Raw genomic sequence first — 20,058 nt, 5'->3', positions numbered from 1 at the left:
CTTTTGAGGGAATTAGGAAAGGCCTTCCCCAAGACTCTTTTCCCCTCCGTCAGCTGAAAAACGGCTGTAATGAAGCACAAACCTGTGCGCCTGGGATGCACGTGGCGCTTGTTAAGCTCCGCATACCTTGCCCGCATGCTCAGATTCCCTCCCTTCCCAGGTTACGAAACCTCACAGCTGGCATCATGAGAGGCCTGTCAGCCCAAGGTGCTGATGGCTTCGGAGGAAGCTGAGTCCCCAGCGATCGTCATTATTGTCACCATTCTCAGGAGCAAGGAAGCTGTGCAACCTGAGCACACGCAGACCCCTGCTGGAATAACCGTGGCCAGCAGATGGCGCTGTGGGAGAGCCGGGAGGGTGACCCAACCACGTTATACGTATATTAATAAAGCAGAAGCGGACTGAGCACTTGGCTATTCTCTCTGATGACTGGATTCCTCTGCTGTAGACGGTGACGATGGTCTCATTCTTCCTCCCGATACCTGTTGTGATATAGCTTTGCACTCCTACCACAAGGGGTGACCTGCTCCACCCTTCGTCCTGGGCTCAGCCTATCGCTTGCTTCCGTCAAGGCAATGTTAGCAGATGTCCTACCAGAAGAGGCTTGACGTGGGCATGCACCGTGGAGCTTGCCTCACTGCACCTGCCATCACCATGAGACTATCCCCACTGAGGATGAGAAACAAGTGGGACAGAGTCCAGCTGTCCCTGTTCCTCCAACAGGGCTGGTCTAGATGGGCTGCTAGCCAGAGGACCCCCAGCGATGGCAGGAAGCCAGGCCGACGCCAGAGAACCGCTCGGCCTGAATCACCAATCGCAGACTCACCAAGTAAATATTTTTCGTTTCAAGCCACTGGCCTTCGGAATGTTTTTTTATGCAACAGTATTGTGACCATAGGTAATTGCAATCCCTACGTTTTTTAATAAATAGGGGTGATGAAGGCTTATTAACAGAAACCAAGTAGTCTGTTTTTATGCTAAATCCAAGTCCCATGCAAGGAAATCTGATTGGCCTGGTTCAAGTCAGGCATCCACCCTTGAGCCAGTCAGCCTTGGCCATATAGTAAAAAAATACTACTGCTGGGGCCTGTTCCGCTGGGTGAGGAGAGATCTGAGAACTGATCATGTGGTTCAAGTATAATTTGCTCATAATTACTACAATGCTGTGTTGCATTATTTAAGTAAGTCTTCTCTGTGTGGTTTTACCATCAAATGTATACAAGTTAGATTCATTTGTCTTTTGTTTTCCATTTATAAAGACTGCTTTTCTTTTTTTACTGACTTTTTGGCCCCCATTTCCCAATTTTGTTTAAAAAAAGGTTCAAACATACCGAAAAGTTGAAATAATTGTACAGCAAACACCCCCATACCCACCACCTCAGTCCAATTCTACACTAGCCGACATATTTGTTTTTTCACATAATTGTCCATCTAATAACCTGTTCTTATTTTTTGATGGATTTACAAGTAAGGTGCAGCTATCAGTACACTTTACTCTTAAACCCTTCACCTTGCATAGCATTAACTACAGTTCAATATTTGCTCTTTTTTCTTTAAGGTTTACATACAATGAAATGCACAAACCTTAATTGTGCCATTCCATGAGTTTTGACAAATGCACACACCTGTGTGATGCAAACCCTTATAAAGATACAAAAAATCTCCATCACCGCAGACTTCCCACAAGCCCTTTCCTAATAAGTCCTCACCCCACAGGCAAGCATTGTTCTGATTTTTTCCATCACAGATGACTATTGCTCTTCTGGAAGTCCCTATAAATGGGATCACGCAGTAGGCCCTCTTGTATTAAGGGTTCTTCCATTCTGTGTAAGGTACTTGAGATTCATCCACATTGCTGCATGTATGACTTCTTTCTATTGGTGAGTGGCTTTCCAGTGTATGAAAATATTACTTTGTTTATCCATTCCCTTAGTACACCATAGTGCTTTCCCATTTGGTGCTCTTATGAATAAAGTAGCTATGAACATTTGTGTATGTCTTTTTTTGTAGACATTAGTCTCCCTTTTCTTGAGTAAACACCTAGGAACAAAATATCTGGGTCACAGGGTAGGTTTATTTAGTTTTGTAAGAAACTTCCAGACTTTTTAACAGTCCCATCAGGTAATGTCTGATGAGAGTTTTGGCCACTGTTTCATGTTGTCTGTCTTAATTTTTTAACCCCTCAGGTGTGCAAGTTCAATGAATTTTGAAAAGTGAATACACCTACATAATCATGATAGAATATGTTCATCATTCTAGAAAATTCTCTTGTGTCCTTTGCCATCAACCCTCCACTTTCAGCCCAGAAGCAGCCGCTATTCTGATTTCTATCACTATAGCTTGTTCCTATTTGGAACTTCAAATAAATAGAATCTAATATATGTAGTCTTTTATGCTGGGTCTCTTCTGCTCAAAATCATTTTTGAGGTGGATTCATCTTGCTGACTATACCAATAGTTTGTTCCTTTTATTGCTGAGCAGTATTCCTCAGTATGCATGTACACAATTTGGTTATAATCAGCTCACCTGTTGACAAATATCCCTAAATCTTGGCTGTTATGAATAAAGCTATTGCGAATTTTCTCATACAGGCCTTTTTGTGGACATATGTTTTTATTGCTCTTGGGTAAAAATCTGGACGTGGACTCACTGGTCACAGGTGGCATGTTTACCTTTTTGGGAAACTGCCAGTTTTCCAAGTTATGGACCATTTTACGCTCACACCAGCAGCGTTTGAGGCTTCTAGCATTCAAGATCCTTGTCAACACTTGAGCTTGTCTTGTTTTTAAACTTTAAGCAATGGGACCTATGATTTTGAATTTGCATTTCCTAGATGGCTAGTAATGCTGAGCACCTTATCACATGTATACCTGCCATCCCTGTATTTTCTTCCTTTAAGTGTCTGTCTGGGATTTTTTGCCTACTTTTAATTTTGCATTTTAAAAATTATTATTGAGTTGAAGGAAGTCTTTTATAGCCTGAATACCCGTCCTTTGTCACAGATATGTGCTGAAATGTTTTGTCCCCGCCATGACTTCGCCTTTTAATTGTATTGACGGTGTCTTTTGAAGAGCAGGTGCTGTCAGCTTTGATGAAGCTGTTTTTCCAGTTTCTTTTACAGCCCGTGCTTTGTGTCTGGTGAACTACATCTTGATATACAATCACGTTTATCTGTTTTCGGTTGCTTTCCATTTTTCGGTGTTGCTTTCTTCCTTTTTATGAACTTCCTTTTAAATTAGTAACCATAATGATATGGCTCCAAAGTGAAGCCTATAAAGCAAGGAGCACTTAGCGAGGACCTGCTTCCACCCCTGCCTCCCTCCATACCAGCCACTTACCTTTTTTACTAACCCTTCCTTTATTTTTTCTTGGAAATTATCTCCCTCCCCACTTCCTTACACAAAAAGTACTGTACTATATATATGTCTTCTTGTTTTTTTTAATGATATATCCCAAAGAGACTACTCCATAGTAATTTATGGAGATTCCCCCCTTTTCTTTTCCCTCCCCTCTTTTCCTTCCTTCCTCTCTCTCCCCCTCCTTCCCTTCCTCCCCTCCCTCCTTTATTTTGGGCAGCTGTGGAACACCCTCAAGGATGGACATTTGGGTTAATTCTAGCCTTTTCTGCTGCAGTGAATAATCTTTTGCCTATGTTATTTAATATTTTTGCTAGTCCATCTTTGGGATGGATTTCTAGAAATAGAAACAGTATTGCTGGGTCAAAGGGTCCCACCTTGGTAGCTCTGCTATCACCAAATCCCCGTCCAAGTGCCCATCCCTCAGACAAGCCGTGGCTTTGGGTTTCTGCCAATCTGGTAGGTGAGCAGGGCGGGGCTGTCTCAAGTGCTCCCCAGGATCCTGTGGCGTCCTGAGAAGCCACAGAGTATGCTGGCCAAGCGCCCGGGTCTCACTTCATGCCTGTGTCCGCGCAGAGCCCGGCTTTGCCCTCACGGCTGTGACCCTGGGCAGAGCCCAGAGCCAGCCCCAGGCACAGAGGCTGACTTCTGCAATGGGAGCTTCTCTCCAGGCCACTAGTCGTTGTCCTGTACTAATGCTGGCTTCCGTCACTGCGCCGGGACCAGACCCATTACCTGGGTCATATCATCCAGGCACAAGACAACCCTGTGAGGCAGCTATGATCGTCCCCAGCTTACAGTGAGGAAGAGCGAGGATGAAGGGTTTCCCAAAACCACAGCTAAGCGAGCAGGAGAGGCAGCTGGGCCTGTGAGGAGACACACACATGTGCTTATACACAGGCATGAGTGTGCATGTTTGCATTACCCATGTGCACACGTGTGTGCAGGTATCTGTGTCCATGTGTACACATACCTACTACGTTTTTACCTAAGAGGGCCTGAAGTGTCCTCCAGCTAGACATCATAGATACATCGGGTAAGTTCCTCCGCACAGACTCACTCGCTCCAAGCACACTGAGTGGTGAGGCTCCGGGTGGATCGGCCCGCCCTGCCCTCTGGGCCTGGTGCGGATCTCTGCCCGAGTGGGGCGGGAGAAGGGTGGAGAAGGACTGAGTGCAGCCTCCCCAAGCTCCAGAATCGGGACGAAGGCCGCGCTCTGCGCCTGTGAGGACGCACATCCAGTGGCTGCTCATCTGAGTCGGGCCCAGCAAGAGGCCTGGGAGAGGCCTGCATTCCTGTGTGTGGGCAGCCAGGCTGGGAGATGGGCACGCCTCAGAACCAGGACTTGGACGCCCGGAGCTCGGAACCCATGCTGCCTGGATATCATTCTGGAACAAAATCCCCCCAGGGTACAGAGATGGAGCCATGCCCAGTGTGAGGGGCCTCCCCCTCGGGTGACAAGTTGAATCTGGAGCCCTCCAGAAGCAGGACAGGAGACTATGGGTTCCCTCGCGGAGCTGGGGCTGACCTGTCCTCCCCACCAAGTCCTGCTGGTGCCCACCTACCCAGGGACCATGCGACCCGGTGGGGACGACGCAGCCCAACATCCTTTGCCCTCTCTTTAAGTGCTACCAGGAAATCGAGGAACAAGGCTGACGACTCCCCCATATCAGGTATGACCCGGCCCTCCTGTCCCCCAGCACCCCGGGGGCCAGGCACAGCCCAGACCAAAGCGGGGCCATACTGATGTGGTCCCCAGAGGTCTTGGCACCTCTGAGGCCGTGTGCTCACCTGAAAACAATCGAGAGGATTCAAACAAGCGGGTGACGCGGGGCTGGGTGGTCGCTAACTCAGCGTGACATCAGGATGGCTTTCTAGCTGGCAGCCCCGGACTGGCACTTAATTTCCGACTTAATTCCACTTTCCCCTGTAAAATGGGTACAAGCCTCAGCCCCAGGCAGGGCTGAGGGGGCACCCGACAGGTAGGAAACCTCTTCCTGTCCCAAGGACTCCAGACTGTGTGTCGAGCAGTCGCAGGGGCTTCCTATCGTCTGGTTGCCCCCACTGGGAGGAGGCATTGCGGGGCCAAATTAGGCATCCTCCTCAAGCCACAGGCTCCTTTTCTGGGAGGCGCAGGTCCCTGTGCAGAGCACCCACGTGGTTCCCAATAGGAACACGGGGATCCCTATCCATCACCCACACCGTCAGAAAAATTACGGGGCTCCCATCCTCCCCCTATGCCCTATCACAGACATGGCTCTGGGTATCCAGGGTCCCAGATTTCCTGTCCAAACAGCCTTACGCCTTTTTCCAGGGCCCATTCAGGGACATGTGTCCAAGCTCACAGTCTCAGAGCTGGGAGGCGAGGGGGCGCTGAGAGTCCACCCCGTGGGGCTCCGCTTGGGTCAGGAGGGAGCCCAGGCTGGGGGGAATCGGGGCGGGCCTGGTGCCCAGACAGTGCCTCTGGGAAGGAGCTGGAACGCTGCTCCTTTTGGAGGCGGGAGGCTGACACGCGGGAGCTCGTGCTGGGAGGCCGGCATACTGAAGTCCCATCCCAGCCTCTGTTACTTATTTACTGGGTGACCTCAGGCAGATTACTTAACCTTTCTGAGCCTAGTCTCCTCTGCAAAACTGGGATAATGCCCATCATCACCTCATCGGTACTCTGGCAAGAGCGAACGGAGGCATGGAAGAGGTAAGTGCAGAGCTTAGCATGTACTCACTGCTGGGTATTTAAAAATGAGAGCAGGACAGATTGTGGGCCCCATGTTATTTCTGCATCCACTTCCTGGCACTGCCTGCAGGAAGATCTTCCATCCTTGGACACGAGGGTACAGTCAGAGTCCGAAATGCCAGGGTTCCAATCTGAGCTCCTCCATGTACTAGCAGTGCAAACCTTGGTGACCTCTAGGCCTTGACTTTCCGTCCTGTAAAATGGGTGCCCCACTCAAGAGGGCAAGTCTTCAGCTCAACACCTGGCACACAGCAAGCCTGCAGGTCTGAGGGTGTTTCTCCTTCTCTCCCCAAGGGTCTTCTCCTCCTCCTCCTGCTCCTCCGCCACCTGGAACCCATGCTCCTCCCCAGACGAGCTGCCGAGCCCTCCATGGCGTCCCCACGGGTTAAGTGTACCAGGCTCAGGGCCGCCTGGCCCCTCCCCTGGAAGGTCCTCCTCCCCTGACCCCCACGGCTGTCCCCTGGGGGTGGGCCCATCTCTCCAGGGTGAAACCATCAGTGCAGGGGCTAGCACACAGTAGGCGCTCAGGAATGTTGATGGACTGAAATCAAGTTCCCTACTCTGCAAATGCACCCCTTCACCCCCACTGAGGAGGTTGGGTGTAGGGGTTTTTGGACAAACTTGCCGAGGGGTTGGGGAACCCTCTGAAGCTTGGAAGCTGCTGGGCTGGGTTGCAGAGTCCCGGTGTGCAGAATGAGGGCAGGGACCTCAGCGCTGGAAAGGCTGTCAGACCTGGGGTCCCCCTGACTAGCCACAGGGTTTTTCCCTTAGTCCCCTGGGGGCAAGGGCGGTGAAAAACAGGACCACAGAGGGCAATCAGGGCCCAGTGGGATGGCCGTGGGCGCTCAGGAGAGCATGGAGGCCCTTCAGGAGGGCCCGGCTCAGGGCTGGGCACGGTGGGAGGAGGGAGGCGCAGGGTCTGACCCACCCCAGCCGTCGCCCCAGCACTGACCGCCAGCATGCCTGTGGTGCGGTCCGCCACGCCCGCTCAGTCCCCGTGTCCGTCCGGCGGGAAGCACATCGTCACGGCAACCACCCCGATCCCGGGGGCCCGCACCTGGCTGCTGTGCACAGGCCTCTTGGTTTTCAGGCGAGTGCCAGTGGCCCTGGGCCTCCGTGGGGGGGCGGCCTGCTGGGTTTGGAGGTCTGGTCCATGGTGCGGAGGGGCCGGGTTTCTGAGCGCACCTTGCGGGCAGCAGTGCCAAGGATAAGGTGGGGGCCCCGGTGTGGCCTGGCCCAGCCCCAGCCCCCGATCCCCACAGGTGTTTCCTGGGCTGCTGCTTCATCCCCTTCTGCGTGGACAGCCTGACGGACGTGAAGCACACGTGCCCCGTGTGCCAGCAGGAGCACTTACGCTACCAACGCCTGTGAGCCTCCACAAAATAGAGCGATCAAGTGACCTCTGCCTGCCATGTCTGTCCTGCTGGGGTGCCTCCCGGCCCAGGGGGGTGGCGAAGGCCCAGAGACCTCAGTGGAAGGCTAGGTTCATGCTTGGGCCACCCGGCACACAGGTGGTAGCCCTCCACCCGCAGGCGCCAGCCTTCTGCCCTTAGAAACCACGACTCCTGATCAGCCCCAGCCTTGCCATCAGCACAGGCCTCTGCCTCTCATGAAACCGTCTCTGCAGCTCCAGCCAGGGGACCTGTGCTCTGTCTGCAATACCCGGCCTCACACCTAGGCCCCGCCCTCCCTGGGAGGCCAGTGACTTCCCATTGCTAGATCTGGCCGCCTCCTGCAAGTCCAGGCAGCAGGTCCAGTTGGGTCCCGGCTTGGCCTCTCCCCTTCTCAGGTCATTCCTGATGCTCCTGGCTGCACCCGCATCCCACAGTCCTCTGCTTGGACGCCCCAGGGACCTGCACACCCAAGGGTCTCCCCACCTCCCACATGGCCCTGGTGGACAGGATTCGCCACCCCCCATAGGACCTCCTCTTATCCCACAGCCACCAGGCCAGCGGCAGGACCTTCAGCCCCGGCCCTTTTGTCCCGTTATCCCACCCTGGTCCTCCCTGTCCCAGCTGCTGCCTGCTGCTCCGGGTCACCTGCAGCCAGCGGCTGGCCCACAGTCAGCTCAGCTCACGGGTAAGAATGCTTACCTCTCACCTTGATTATGCCAGACAACTGCCTGGAACTTGCCACCCTCAGGTCTACGTCCACACTTTTAACATGAGGAGTTTTGGGGCCACTTGTGAGCTGGCCCCTTGCCCCTCCCCAACTCTGTGCTCCAGCCAGAACCCAGAGCTGTCTATTCACCCAGGCGCCCACTGTTCCGTCTCCCCTCCCCTCGCCTACTCCTGCCTGTCCCAGCAGTGCCATTGCTCATTCATAGGCCTCCATCACTTTCCCCAGGCCCAGGCACCCCCAGGGTCTGATGGGGACAAGGGGCTTCATGGGAGCTGGGATGGGGGAGCAAATCCTCCCAAATCTTTGTCCCCCCCCAACTCCACAACAACAAGTTTAATCCTCAGCACTCCTTCAAGGCAAGAGCACAATAGCTTGACTGCTCTGCAAGGGCCTGGCAAACGTCTAGGATGCTGAGGCCCGGAGTTGGTGTTGAATGGGATCCCCTCTGGGTGAAACGGGTCTGCCTGGGGAGGAGGTCAGGTGGGGGACGAGCAAGCTTGGGCACAACTAAAGGATTTTTCACTTTGCAAAATGCAAAAAATAGCATTCATTCATCTTTTCCATTAAAACGAGTTTCCTAGGGTGTGAGTTGGGGCAGGACAGAGCAGTGGGAAGACAGGCATGTGAGATAGTTTATCCACCACCACCGCGGGAGGCGGTGTTCCCCACCCGACAGACAGCGGTGAAGCGCAGGGCCAGCTCGCCTGTCCACGCCCACTAACAAGACGGGGAGCGGAACCTTGACTGAGCCTGATTCCCTAGGACTCCTGCATCAGCATGATCAGGTGAGGGGTGTGTGAGCAGAGCGTGTGTGTGTAGAGCCTTCTATCAAGTGGCCTCCAATATGCAGAGGTTCCTGGAAGCCTGAGGGGGCCAGGTGAGGGCCATGTGCACACTGCCTGCTGCCAGCCAGGGGGATGCCCCACAGCCACCCCCAGAACCGGGGAGACCCCAGACCGACCTCCAAGGCAGCGCTCCATGGTGGGGACCCCGACCCCACATCCAAACAGGGACCCATTTTAACAAGATGTTCAGAAGGTGATGCATTCGACCAACGCGGCAGCCAGCAACTAGAAACCCACCTCTCGTCTGACAGATCAGGACACGCGATGAAAGTGAACCCAGGGAGACAGGCCCCAGGTTGACAACACAGGTAGCCACACTTCTAGGTTCCGTTTCTAGAAGAGATCACATTGTCTCAGACGGCGCAAGGGTCAGCTACTGAAGGGAAAGCGAGTCACGAAGACAACACTACCCAGAGGAGCCAGCCTTCTCCTGGGACCTGGTCGGCCACACCTGCCCCACGGGCGCCAGGCAGGGGCTGTGCCAGACCCAGATGCCTGGGCAGAGATCCTCTCTCGCCGACTCCACACCTCAGGCGACTTGCTGGCTCCGACCCCGACTCCCGGGTAGGCCCACGAAATGGAGGGGCCAGGGACTGGAGGGGCCAGCGTGGGGACAGTGAGGTCCTGTAGCAGACACCCTGCTGGTCGTGGTGCATCAGGCCGCTGGTGCTCGGGCCCTCCTCCGCTGGCCCGGTTTAGCTGCCGGTGTGCCCACGGGACGCCCTGTCCAGCTCCAGGCAGCATCCTCCCAAGGTCTCTCCTCAGGCCCTCCTGGGCCAGACTGCCCGGTGTTGAGAAAACATCATTTGCCAACTTACAAAACTCACATGGAAAACACTTTTCAGCTTCCTTTAAAAACCCTTTAGGTCCAGCTGCACAGGACCCTCCTTCAGCAATCGTCAGGCTGAACAACAGCTGTGCCCTTAGTTCAGCCCTGCAAAGTCCCTCTTGTCCCCAGTGCCCCAGGGCCTCCTCACCCACTGCCTTGGACAACCTGGCCTAAACCACTGCTCACACTGCATCTTCACGCCTGAGGCCTCGCCCCGGGACAGCCTTCATCCTTCCGAATCTCGCTGGGAAGCAGGCTGGGGACACAGAGTGGGGTCTTGGCCTCGTTCTGTGCACCCCTTTCTGAGGGTCAGCCTCGCCTCCCCAGGCCAGGAGGGCAGCCAGGGAGAGCCTTGGCCTGGGCTCCTGCAGCTCTTGCCTCGAAGCAGGGACAGCACCCTCCTTGCCCACAGGAAGGGTGGCCAGGGGCACCTTTAAAGCGGGTGCTGAGGTGGGCAGGGAGTCTGGGTCCCCAAGCCAAGTCTGCATTCACCAGGCCCCGAGAGCCCAGGCAGCTTACTCACCTGTCAAGATGGGTCACCCTGGGCGGCCCTGACGCCTGTGACAGTAACTCTCTCCCAAGCATGGCCTGAACCAAGACAGAAGTGGTCCCCACGCCCTGGTACAGGAGCAGAGCGGCCGATGAGGCGCGAGCCCAGGCAGGGCACGGCTGCATGGCTGACAGCAGCCCGGGAGCCTGTCGCAACCTGGGGCTGGTCCCGCCCTTTCCAGCCTGGAGCCCCAGGGGAGGCCCGCAGCCGGCGGTGGGGAGCGGGTACTGGGAGAGGCCACTGTCAGGCAAAGGCCGCCCACAGGGGCGGAGATGAAGCCCAGGGAACAGCAGGCACCCGGGGCTGCGGGGCAGGGCTAGGCAAGCACCACTCTCCCCAAGGAGGTGGGCTTCACGGGGGCTCTGAGTGGAGGCTTCTCTCTTCCAACATTTATTAGAAATTCTCACACATACATCTGGCAGGATCTTGGTACGAACACCCACATCCACCCCCGAGCCGCCGTGGATGGACCTTGACCTGGCAAGACCCACAGCGCCCCACAGACAGGCCTGTGACCACGCACTTGTTAACAAAGCAATACCAGCCGCGTAGGCAGGACACATGCCTCTTCTGGCTGGATGTGGTGGCGCCAAGACAGCAGACGTGGAGCTCTGAGACGTGACCGGCAGTTCACCTCAAAGACAGTCCCCAAGGCGACCTCGAGGACTCGGGGAAGGTGTTTACGGCTACAAGGTTAACAGCCTGTATTTAAGGAACTGCGGTCACAGATGGAAAACGGCAATCCTGTACCCTAGGATGCTCGTGACTGGAAAACGAGCCGGTTCTTTCAGCCATGGCTTCTGTGCAAGTCAGCTGGGGTGGGCCCGGCGGCCACATGGTCCTCAACCCCTTGTGAACGTCACAGACGGGCTTCCAGGGATCCTGACTTCTGTTAATCGGTGAAACCAACACGTCTGCAAGAGGCCAGGCCGTCCTGGGGTTGGGGGGCTTCTTACAGGCAGTCCCACCTGTCCCTCCAGGATTAGCCTTATGACTCCTAATACTGTGACTGGGAGTCAGCGGGAGAGGAAACAGCACACACCGTCCATGCTGTGAAAATTTTTTGTAAAAACAATGACTTAATGACTTAGGGGAAAATACTGTTTGTCAGGAATACCTGACTATAACCATCCCTCAGCCAAAACCTAAAGCAAAAAAAATCATCACCAGAATGTTCTTAGTCAAACACAGTGAAAGGTTCTTGCCTGCCTGCCCCAAACTCCTCCCTCTTTCTGCAGGAGGAAGGGTTGGTGGGCGGACGGGGTTCCCCCAGCACCATGTGGTCTGTGCACCGGCTGCAAGGCAGTTCTTGGGCGAGAAGGCACACACGGGACAGCAGAAGCCTGGGAACAAAGTCACCCACAGGTAGGGACCAGGAACCGGGCCTGGGAGGCGGGCCCCTCGCAGGGCCAGGCCCATGAGCGATGCCTTTGCCGGGACTAGGCCTGCCTCCTGCCAGTTTACTAACTATTTCCAGCCATCTTATTTGGACAGGCTACCCTCCCGGCAAACATTTGGTTTCTTAAGCTTAATCATGACAAGAGGCAAAGACAAAAAGCCGGCCAACCTCCCAAACCAGGACTGGCCATCACAGCACCCGGACGCTGGGGCACCCGCGCCTCGGTGACATCTCGTACGAAGGCAAAGGTTCCCGGGCCACTTCCAGGAGAGCAGAAATTGTGCTCAACCTCCACATCACTCACTGAATTATAATTTTTATAGAAAATTTTATTCAACATACAACATTTTCCAGCAAAAAGGCAATATACAGGAAGAGTTGGTGTACACTGCTACAGAAACAAACAGAAAGTACTGGAAAAGGATGGAAAGTAAGTGTGGTTTGCGGATTCTATTTTACTTGCACTCAAAACTAGACGCAGCTGGCATTAGCTCCAAAACGAAAGAAAACAAGGCTGGGACTGAAATAAAACTACACACAATGAATATCAACATCAGTGAGACACTCAGATGCACCCAACCAAAGTCACCTCCCAGTGGTGAACTGTATATGTTCATTCATTAAATATACAATTTCATTTTTCCTTTTTTTCCTCTCTTTTTTAACTTTTTTTTAACTTTTTAAAACTTTTTTTTACAAAGTCAACAGCTTACTGACCACTAGTGAGCATGCCCTCTTCGGTAAAGGCTCTTTTTTTTCCCCATCTTTTCCATTGTTTCATGTTAAGGAAACTGTTTATAATCTTTCCACCTGCTTGTGTGAACTGCTGAGATCACTACATTTGCCGAGAGGCAGCAAAGTACACCTTCATTGTATATAACAGTGTTTTGAATTTAATAAAAAGGCCCCCAAGTGTCTGTCAGGACTGTACTCAGAGCACCCACTTTGCCCGTGGGCTGCAGAGCAGTAGGAGCTGACGGAAGCGAGACGGGTGTATTAAAAGACCCAGGCGGCTGGAGGAGGACCGACAGGACACGCCGTGGAGGAACGAGCACTGTTTATTAGGTTGTGCATTTCTGTTTTGCCTTTACAGATGCACAGAAGGTCATTGAAAGTATAACTGAAGGAAACATGTCAGACGAGCCTAAACATAAGACTAGCTGCAAGGCTGGTGACCGGGACCCCAGGAAGGCGGCCAGGCAGCGCATGCCAACTAGGAACAGACCAGAGACCTTTTGCCACTCACCTCTCTTCCCCATGATTGCTGACAGTTGCCTTGCACTTTGATTACCATAAAATAACTCTCACTGGCATCCAAACTTTATAAAAACACCTTCATTTTGCTCAAAAAGGGCAGTCAATAGATACAGAGAAGCCAAACTCAACAGCCTCAACAAAATAAAATTAACATCAGCAGCAAATCCTCTTGCTGAAGACTTCGGATAGAGTGCACGTGTACCAAAGTTCTAGGCTGTTAAAAAGGGGCACACCCCCACGCACGGCCCCTCGCCTCTCACACACTGGGGAAGGAAGTCAGTTATGGATTTTAATGGCCTTTTCAAGGTAGGTGTAGCGACTCCTCTTTGGGGCTTTGTTGAAATGGTCCAGCCCTAGCCAAGGCCGAGGATGAGACATGTTACCTGGTGGGGAGAGAGAGAGAGAACTGAGACCGCAGGGCAGGCTCCAGGACCCTGTGGCCAGCAGCGGCCAGGAAGCCATGGCCATCAGGAAGCCACAGCTGCACTGACGCCCGAGGCTTGGGCTCAGTGGGGTGGGACGTCTGAGTTGCAGGCTCACCCGGCACCAGGGACCCCCACATCCTAACCGCAGGTCTCAGCAGCTTCGGTGCAGTGCTGTAAGAGGGCCTGCAAGTCACCCAGGAGCCACCAACACTCGGCCCTCAACAGGAGGGTTTAGCCACCGTGTAACGCATGCCGAGACTTGAGACCTTGAGAGAATTCACACAGCGTGCAGGCCGCAGGTTCTGCTGCACAGACGAGGAAGCAGCCCGGCCGCCTGGCTGTGGACACTGAACCCAGGCCTGCCTGCCTCCCAGCCACCTGCTTCTGGGACTCAGCCCCACTGACGGAAAACTGTAGGAAGGCTCTTACCAGGCTGAGGTTCAAAGTCTTTCAAGTTTACTTCATATTCATCTTCGTTTATGTACTGGTGTCGGCCCATCATCACAATGGCAAATTTAAACTGAAAGACAGAAATCATGACTCCTCCATGAATCTGGATATAAGCCAACCAACCTCCCACCTCGGGCAGAGCCAGGCTGCTTTACAGCCAGAAATTTAGCTGCCTGTTCAATTACTTACAAGCATCCAAGCACGTACCTTTTCAAACTCCTTTTCCTGAATGTCTAGCAGACCCTGAATCCGCTTCATTACTTCTCTGAAATGCTCGCCCTAAGAAAGGTAGAGGACCGTGTGCTCACACTCAGCCGGGCCTTGCGTGGCAGCCCCCCAAGGCCCACCAGCAAAGCCCCCACCAGTCCGCCAAGGCAGGAAACCAGATTCAGCAACACTAATGCAAAGGCCACATGAGATTTCAAGTTCTGACACTGAGGTGCTCAACCTGTTACTGGAAGCAGCTCACCTGGTGTATCCTCAGCAGAAAGGGAATTCCGAACGTCCCAAACACCTCTTTGTGGAAGTGTGCCACTGTGATGAGCATCTCGTTTTCCTTATCTATGTCTACCTGGTCCAAAGGGATCTCCTGGGGACATTGTAAACACAGAGCTGAGTAAAGCAGTTGGCGCAGACGGAACACCACACGTGGATCTGACCTGCTACCCCGGGTGAGGGAGTTAGGTCACACTTTTGCCCAAATGCCACGTTTGGGTCTTGTTAGGAATAATGAGAGTCCAGAGACAGAAGATACCAAAGATTATGGAGAAAACTCTGGGTTTTAAGAGACCAAATAATATATTATTCCAGTTTCTGTGGAAATTTCAGAAGCTCTAAAATCAAAAGGGGCCCACACTTAAAATTAATTTCTAGGGATAAACACTAGGATTCTGTGAACGTGAGGCATCTGGAGCAGTCCAGTCAGAAGGCAGTGATGTCTGCTGGGATGAGGGGCCGGGGGCTTAGCAGGTGTGGGGCTGCGGTGGGAGGCTCACGAGCGGGAATGCTCTGAACACCACTGAGCGTGTGCTTAAAATGGTTAATTTACATTATGTGTACTTTACCAGAACAAAACATTGATTTTTTTCAAGATCTGGAAGACTAAAATCCACCTCATGGAATCACTTCAGCTATGAGAACACAACCTCACCCCCCTTGCAGGTCGCCGTGGCGTCTGGGCAGGCAGCAGGCGGGCTGCCCGCCCCCCAGGGCCCACCAGCTCTCCCGCGGGCCAGCCAGCGACAGTTACCTCTATTCGGAACGTTCTGCTCGTCGCAGGAGACAAGCATTCTAATAGTTCGTCTTCTTGGTGCACACCAATGATTTTGTAGCTTACGATTTCTAGTAGCCTGTACAAAACAAGGGGGGAGGTAAGCTCTGTAAATTCATGAGGAAGAAAGGATGGGTGAATGGTTTTCTAGGAAGGTCTGTCTTATAAAGCTCTCAACACTTCTTTCTTTTTAAGAATCTGAAATGTCAAAGACAAGCGTCCCTGGGGAGCAGACACGCCACTACTCGGATGGCCCCTCAGAGATGGGCTCACAGGACAGTCTGAGGGGACCCTCCGATCCAGACCCACCGGATGCAGGGCATCAGTGCACGTGGCCCCTCTGGGCACAGGGACAGAGAGTAAACCGGGTCACACCTCCTGGAGCCACAGGGGTTCCAGACCACGCAGGGCTTGTGAAATGTCCCTCTTCTCTTACTCTTTAGAGAACAGACTCAGGTCTCACTCTTTGTAAACATTACAAGGAAAGCCTGCGGGACCCCAAGAGCCAGGGCAACAGGAGAGAGCAGTGCCCTGATCTCAAGGACAAGCTGATGTCAAATCTGGGGCTTCTTTCTTCTGCCTAAATATTGGCTAACATGGACTGGAAGGGTCCCATTCTCTCAAATACAGACTGTATTCCAAGTAGCCTTTTCTAGCTTCACCAGATCTTTCTATTCAAATCAGATCCTCCCACTTGGCTTTTCTACCTCAGTCTCGCCCTTTTACTAGATAATTAATATTAGGAGAAAGGAAGGGAAGGAGGGAAAAATGGCTTAATTGTGAAATATTTGTAAACTGTTGCAGAAGACGGGCTGACAGTCAAGTTTGGCAAGAACGCGGCGGGTTCTGGCATGTTCGCCGCTTGCCGGGCCCTCGGCGACCAGAACCACGTGCCTGAGTCTCCCTGATGCCTTCTCCCCGAGCTCCACGGCCTTTTTACATTCTTCCAACAGATCCCGGACACACCCGTGCTTGTCTGGGTATAGTGTTATTTCCTATGAAATGACAAGACGAAATAAATGCTTTAAAGAAATAGAAAGGGTTGGCTATAACAAAACAATTTTGCTTGAAGAGATAAAACCACAAGAGATGTTCTCAATGGCCTGCAGATACCCACTACCTTTCACTGACATTCCTACAATCAGTGGATCCACTTGGACTCTTCCCCAAACCTGGGGACTCCCAGCCCTGAGGGGAGTCTAAGAAACGCCACTTTGCTGCAAAAGGCTTGCCATCTGCAGGACAGCTCAGGAGATTATGCCCCCCACCCCGCTGCCGAGAGTCCTCACGAGTCTTTCCAATTCTCGGCCCAATAAGAGGAAAAGGCTACTGCAGACAATGACAGAGGCTGGCTGTGTAACTTCAGCCTGACACGGCCCAACACCAGCAGAGCTAGAAGGGGACAGACAGACTTAGGTTGTCTGAGAGGTACAGACTTTCTGGAAAAACCACTGAAGGCTGTCTGGATATGTCTTCTGTGCAGAACAAACAGGAGACACAGGAGCAGCCTGCATCGGGGACCCCAGGGGTGCCTGCCCAGCCCACTCAGGGTCTGCTTCACCTGCCGGCTGGCCATGCTCACCAAGGCCTTGGCAGAAGCGCATTGAGAGAAATACCGCCAAGTTGCACGGCCCCACTTAGGATGCCCCCATTTGTAAGAAAAGGGCTCTGTGGGCAGAGCCCAAGGCCTCGGAGGCAGGAACACTCGGGGGTCAGCGCTCAGCCCCAGCCATGATGGGGCGACCCTCTAGGGCCAGGGGGCCTCTAACCTGCTGCCCCTCACCAGGCTTGCTTTTGTTGTTCAGTCTTCAAGGACTAGGGAGACAAATGATAACACTCTTAACAATAATTCTTATTATTAAAAACTTACCTCTTCCCTAAATTGGCTGTTTAACCATATACATTTAAAACTTCGCCTGTTTTCAAAGTCTGTGATTTTCATCTTAAGCTATTAAGAAAAGGGAGACTCATTTTAGATGCGCTTCCACAGAAACCCAAGCCTTCTCTTTATTACCCAAGGTTACATTAATTTGGACTCATACCTGTTGATAGTAAAGTTTCTTAGGTTGTCTAGGCTTGAAGAATTGTAGAAGATCTCTCAAAGTACCTTCATAATTATGTCTAAGAGGATTACCTGGGCCATCCCTGTAACTACACAAGAAAACAGCATATAAATAAACGACTTGTTTATTTGCCTGAAACAAATTATCTGTGAGTGAGCATAAAAGCAAAACACCAGCCTTGCACCTAGACTGGAAATGTGGACCTGGCACAGGGTCCTCCCAAATACTCCTGGTCCCCCCTGAATACTCCCTGTTCCCGAACCCCAAGACCCCATCTGTCACAGCTGGCTGCTCTCTGCAGTGGTGACATATAGCCACAGAGGCCTGGATGGGCCGGACCCCACTGGACACATGGGAGATGTGCTGACAATGTACCTAACTGGCTTCAGATGAGGCTGCCAGTTATTGTGACATCTTGGAGCAGTGTGGTCAAGATGTGAGCAGTGACAAATCTGTAAACTAAGCAAGCAGTGGCACGTCAGGTTAAGTAGCCAGCTGCTTATTAAACTTAGTTCCAAGATGCTGGGTGAACTATGAGAGCACGCGGTGAGAGCCAACTCGTGCCTGCCGCGTGCCTTACCCTTGAGACTTGAAGAACTGGAGCAGCATGGGGTCGGTGTTAAGCCTCTGTGCAACCGTCTTTGCGACCTGGGGAAGGGGCGACCACAGTCAGCTGGCACAGTCCCCCCTTGGGGAACAAGCCGAAAGGTGCTTCTAGGCCTTATCATTGGTTATTTGCTTAATGCTTTTAAAAGCAATGTGATATGAGCGGCCTGAATTTAAATGCCCTAGAAATTTACTCTCTAACAGAAATAAACTACTAATTAGGGTAGTACATCTGATGAAGATAACTTTTAAAGGGTTTTTCACCTTTAATGGTGAGGTCTACAGATTTTCTGAGACTGTTTCTTTTAATGGTTTACCTGGCATGTTAAAACTGAAGCACGTTGCTGTTAAAACTACAATCCCTGTAACCAAATCATGCTGGGGCAAAGAGGGCTGAGGGGCCAGGGCAGAGAGGCCAGGGAAGACAGGGTCTGACCCACAAGAGAGTCAGCGCCAGGCCACTTCACTCAAGAGCTCCTCAGGCCATGGGCCCCTAACCCTTCCTCCTGAACCAAATCCACCAGGCAGCCTCCTCAGCATTTCTGAAAAGAACTTGGTCTTTTTGGTAAATAATCTGAAGGAGAAGAGCATTTATCAAATACCTGAAAATAATTCATTCTATTTGATAATGTAACCACAAATCCAGGATCGTTAGGGATTGTTTTATCACAGAAAATGACATCAACACGGTGGTAGAGGTCTCTGAAATATTCTTTTGCGGTGGGTAATTCACTGTTATCGTTTTCAGGGTCGTCCCTGCAGGGGGAAGAGACAGTTGCAGACTGAATCAAAGCCAGGCCTGGGCCACTAGTCAAACACGCCTCTCACACAACAGGGACACGAGCAGTGAACAGTGAAGGATGCCAGGCCCAGCTGCCCCCATAAGCCGGGGACGGCAGGGAGGCATCACACACAGAGGTGGGACTGAGCCTCGTACCATGCTGCCTGCATCAGGATACAGAAACACGATGGTGCCCTCACTGAGCAGACAAGGGGAAGGACGCGGGACGAAGCCGGGCCCACACACAGGCTCACGGCACGGCACATCTCTGACCAGGAGTTGGCGGACTGCCGTGTTTGTAGTACGGCGGCAGGACCTACTAGTTGCTAAACCTAAAACAGTTACTACCTGGTCTTGAAACCAGAAGCCTGACACCCCTGCTCTTGGCCACCACACCCTGCCTGTGAAGTTCGCCCCAGTCTGGCCGTCAGAGCAAGGGAAGGCCAACAAGCAATGCTGGCTGCCTTCAGGCGCCAAGTGCCAGGCCCAGAGACCTGCTGGCCTTACATGCACACAGATTTAAATAATGGATTCAGTGGGTACACTCTAAGGAGTCCCATGTTCTAAGGGAAGGAAAACAATTTTGCTATTCCATTTAGACTTTTGCTACCCTGTTCATAGTAATCGTGCTCACTGTAGACATTTTTAGGAAAGAAGAGCATTAAGTGAGGAAAATGCTCACTGTCCCTAATTTCAAAACCACAGAAAGCCAACTTCTATTAACACTGAGACACTTCAAACAAAACTAACTCAGGGTCCTAGTTGTAGAACTTATGACAAAAACTTCTGATGTAAGTGATAAAAACCTTCAGAAAGTACATACTTCTGAAACACTATAATGTCACCATCCATTAGCTCGTCGAGAGCTTTATCAAGAGACACATCATAGTCCTGAATTCTCTCTGTCAAATTCGGCTTAACTTCCTGTGGTAAAAGGAACAAAATGGTTACATTGTCTGTCTACTGTTGGACACGACCATATACTGTACACATTTTTCCCACACCCAAATGTATTGGCCCTACATTTTTTAATAAGTTAAACTGCTAAGGGGAAAGATGCAATACCCAAAAAGATGCAATAATCTGGCCCTAAAAAGGTTAACTTTCAGAAACCTACAAATGTGATCCACAACTGAGGATCACCTGAGGCCCCCCGCGCAGCTGCAGACTTTCCGAAGGCAAATTCGGGGCTCACAACGCCAACAAGAAAAGCCCTCCCCAAACCAACTGCACATACACTGACCACAGAAAAATAAGCTATGCAAACCTCATAGAGGATAAGGCTAGTATCCTGGATAAATCCTGCTCTGTCACACATAACCGGGAGCAAGTCGCCTAGGTTCAAGAAAAATAAAGAATGCAAAGCTATAAC

General features: G+C 52.1%; 3 protein-coding genes across 4 annotated transcripts in view; 2 read left to right on the top strand and 1 right to left on the bottom strand.

Annotated features, from left to right (window-relative positions):
• The window catches only part of ABAT (4-aminobutyrate aminotransferase), a 383,605-nt gene that overhangs the window by 122,673 nt on the left and 240,874 nt on the right, over positions 1 to 20,058 (top strand). The window lies entirely within an intron of this gene.
• Positions 7,003 to 7,715, top strand: LITAFD (LITAF domain containing). The gene is made up of 2 exons (XM_057487596.1): positions 7,003 to 7,180; positions 7,353 to 7,715. The coding sequence occupies exons 1-2, from the start codon at positions 7,050 to 7,052 to the stop codon at positions 7,459 to 7,461; spliced, it is 240 nt and encodes a 79-aa protein (XP_057343579.1). The 5' UTR covers positions 7,003 to 7,049; the 3' UTR covers positions 7,462 to 7,715.
• Positions 12,143 to 20,058, bottom strand: part of USP7 (ubiquitin specific peptidase 7) — a 61,812-nt gene continuing 53,896 nt past the window's right edge. For both annotated transcript variants that reach the window (XM_036931769.2, XM_036931770.2), the window contains 12 exons: positions 19,954 to 20,021; positions 19,510 to 19,610; positions 18,508 to 18,661; positions 17,880 to 17,947; positions 17,279 to 17,387; positions 17,107 to 17,184; positions 16,131 to 16,231; positions 15,216 to 15,315; positions 14,436 to 14,555; positions 14,174 to 14,245; positions 13,946 to 14,036; positions 12,143 to 13,474 (listed from right to left, as the gene is read on the bottom strand). In XM_036931769.2, coding sequence (XP_036787664.1) covers positions 13,368 to 13,474; positions 13,946 to 14,036; positions 14,174 to 14,245; positions 14,436 to 14,555; positions 15,216 to 15,315; positions 16,131 to 16,231; positions 17,107 to 17,184; positions 17,279 to 17,387; positions 17,880 to 17,947; positions 18,508 to 18,661; positions 19,510 to 19,610; positions 19,954 to 20,021 — 1,169 coding nt within the window. In that variant the 3' untranslated portion in view covers positions 12,143 to 13,367. The remainder of the gene's footprint in view (positions 13,475 to 13,945; positions 14,037 to 14,173; positions 14,246 to 14,435; positions 14,556 to 15,215; positions 15,316 to 16,130; positions 16,232 to 17,106; positions 17,185 to 17,278; positions 17,388 to 17,879; positions 17,948 to 18,507; positions 18,662 to 19,509; positions 19,611 to 19,953; positions 20,022 to 20,058) is intronic.

The sequence above is a fragment of the Manis pentadactyla genome, chromosome 10 (genome assembly GCF_030020395.1).
Source record: "Manis pentadactyla isolate mManPen7 chromosome 10, mManPen7.hap1, whole genome shotgun sequence".
NCBI classification, from domain to species: Eukaryota; Metazoa; Chordata; class Mammalia; order Pholidota; family Manidae; genus Manis; species Manis pentadactyla.
The sequence above is the reverse complement of the archived record's forward strand: the minus strand, read 5'-3'. Positions and strand labels throughout refer to the sequence as shown.

What these genes read in the sequence shown, in the direction of transcription:
- LITAFD (XM_057487596.1), top strand. Translation starts at nt 7,050, where the DNA reads ATGCCTGTGGTGCGGTCCGCCACGCCCGCTCAGTCCCCGTGTCCGTCC. An exon ending in ACAGGCCTCTTGGTTTTCAG is followed by an intron (nt 7,181 to 7,352) that starts GCGAGTGCCAGT and finishes CGATCCCCACAG; the next exon opens with GTGTTTCCTGGGCTGCTGCT.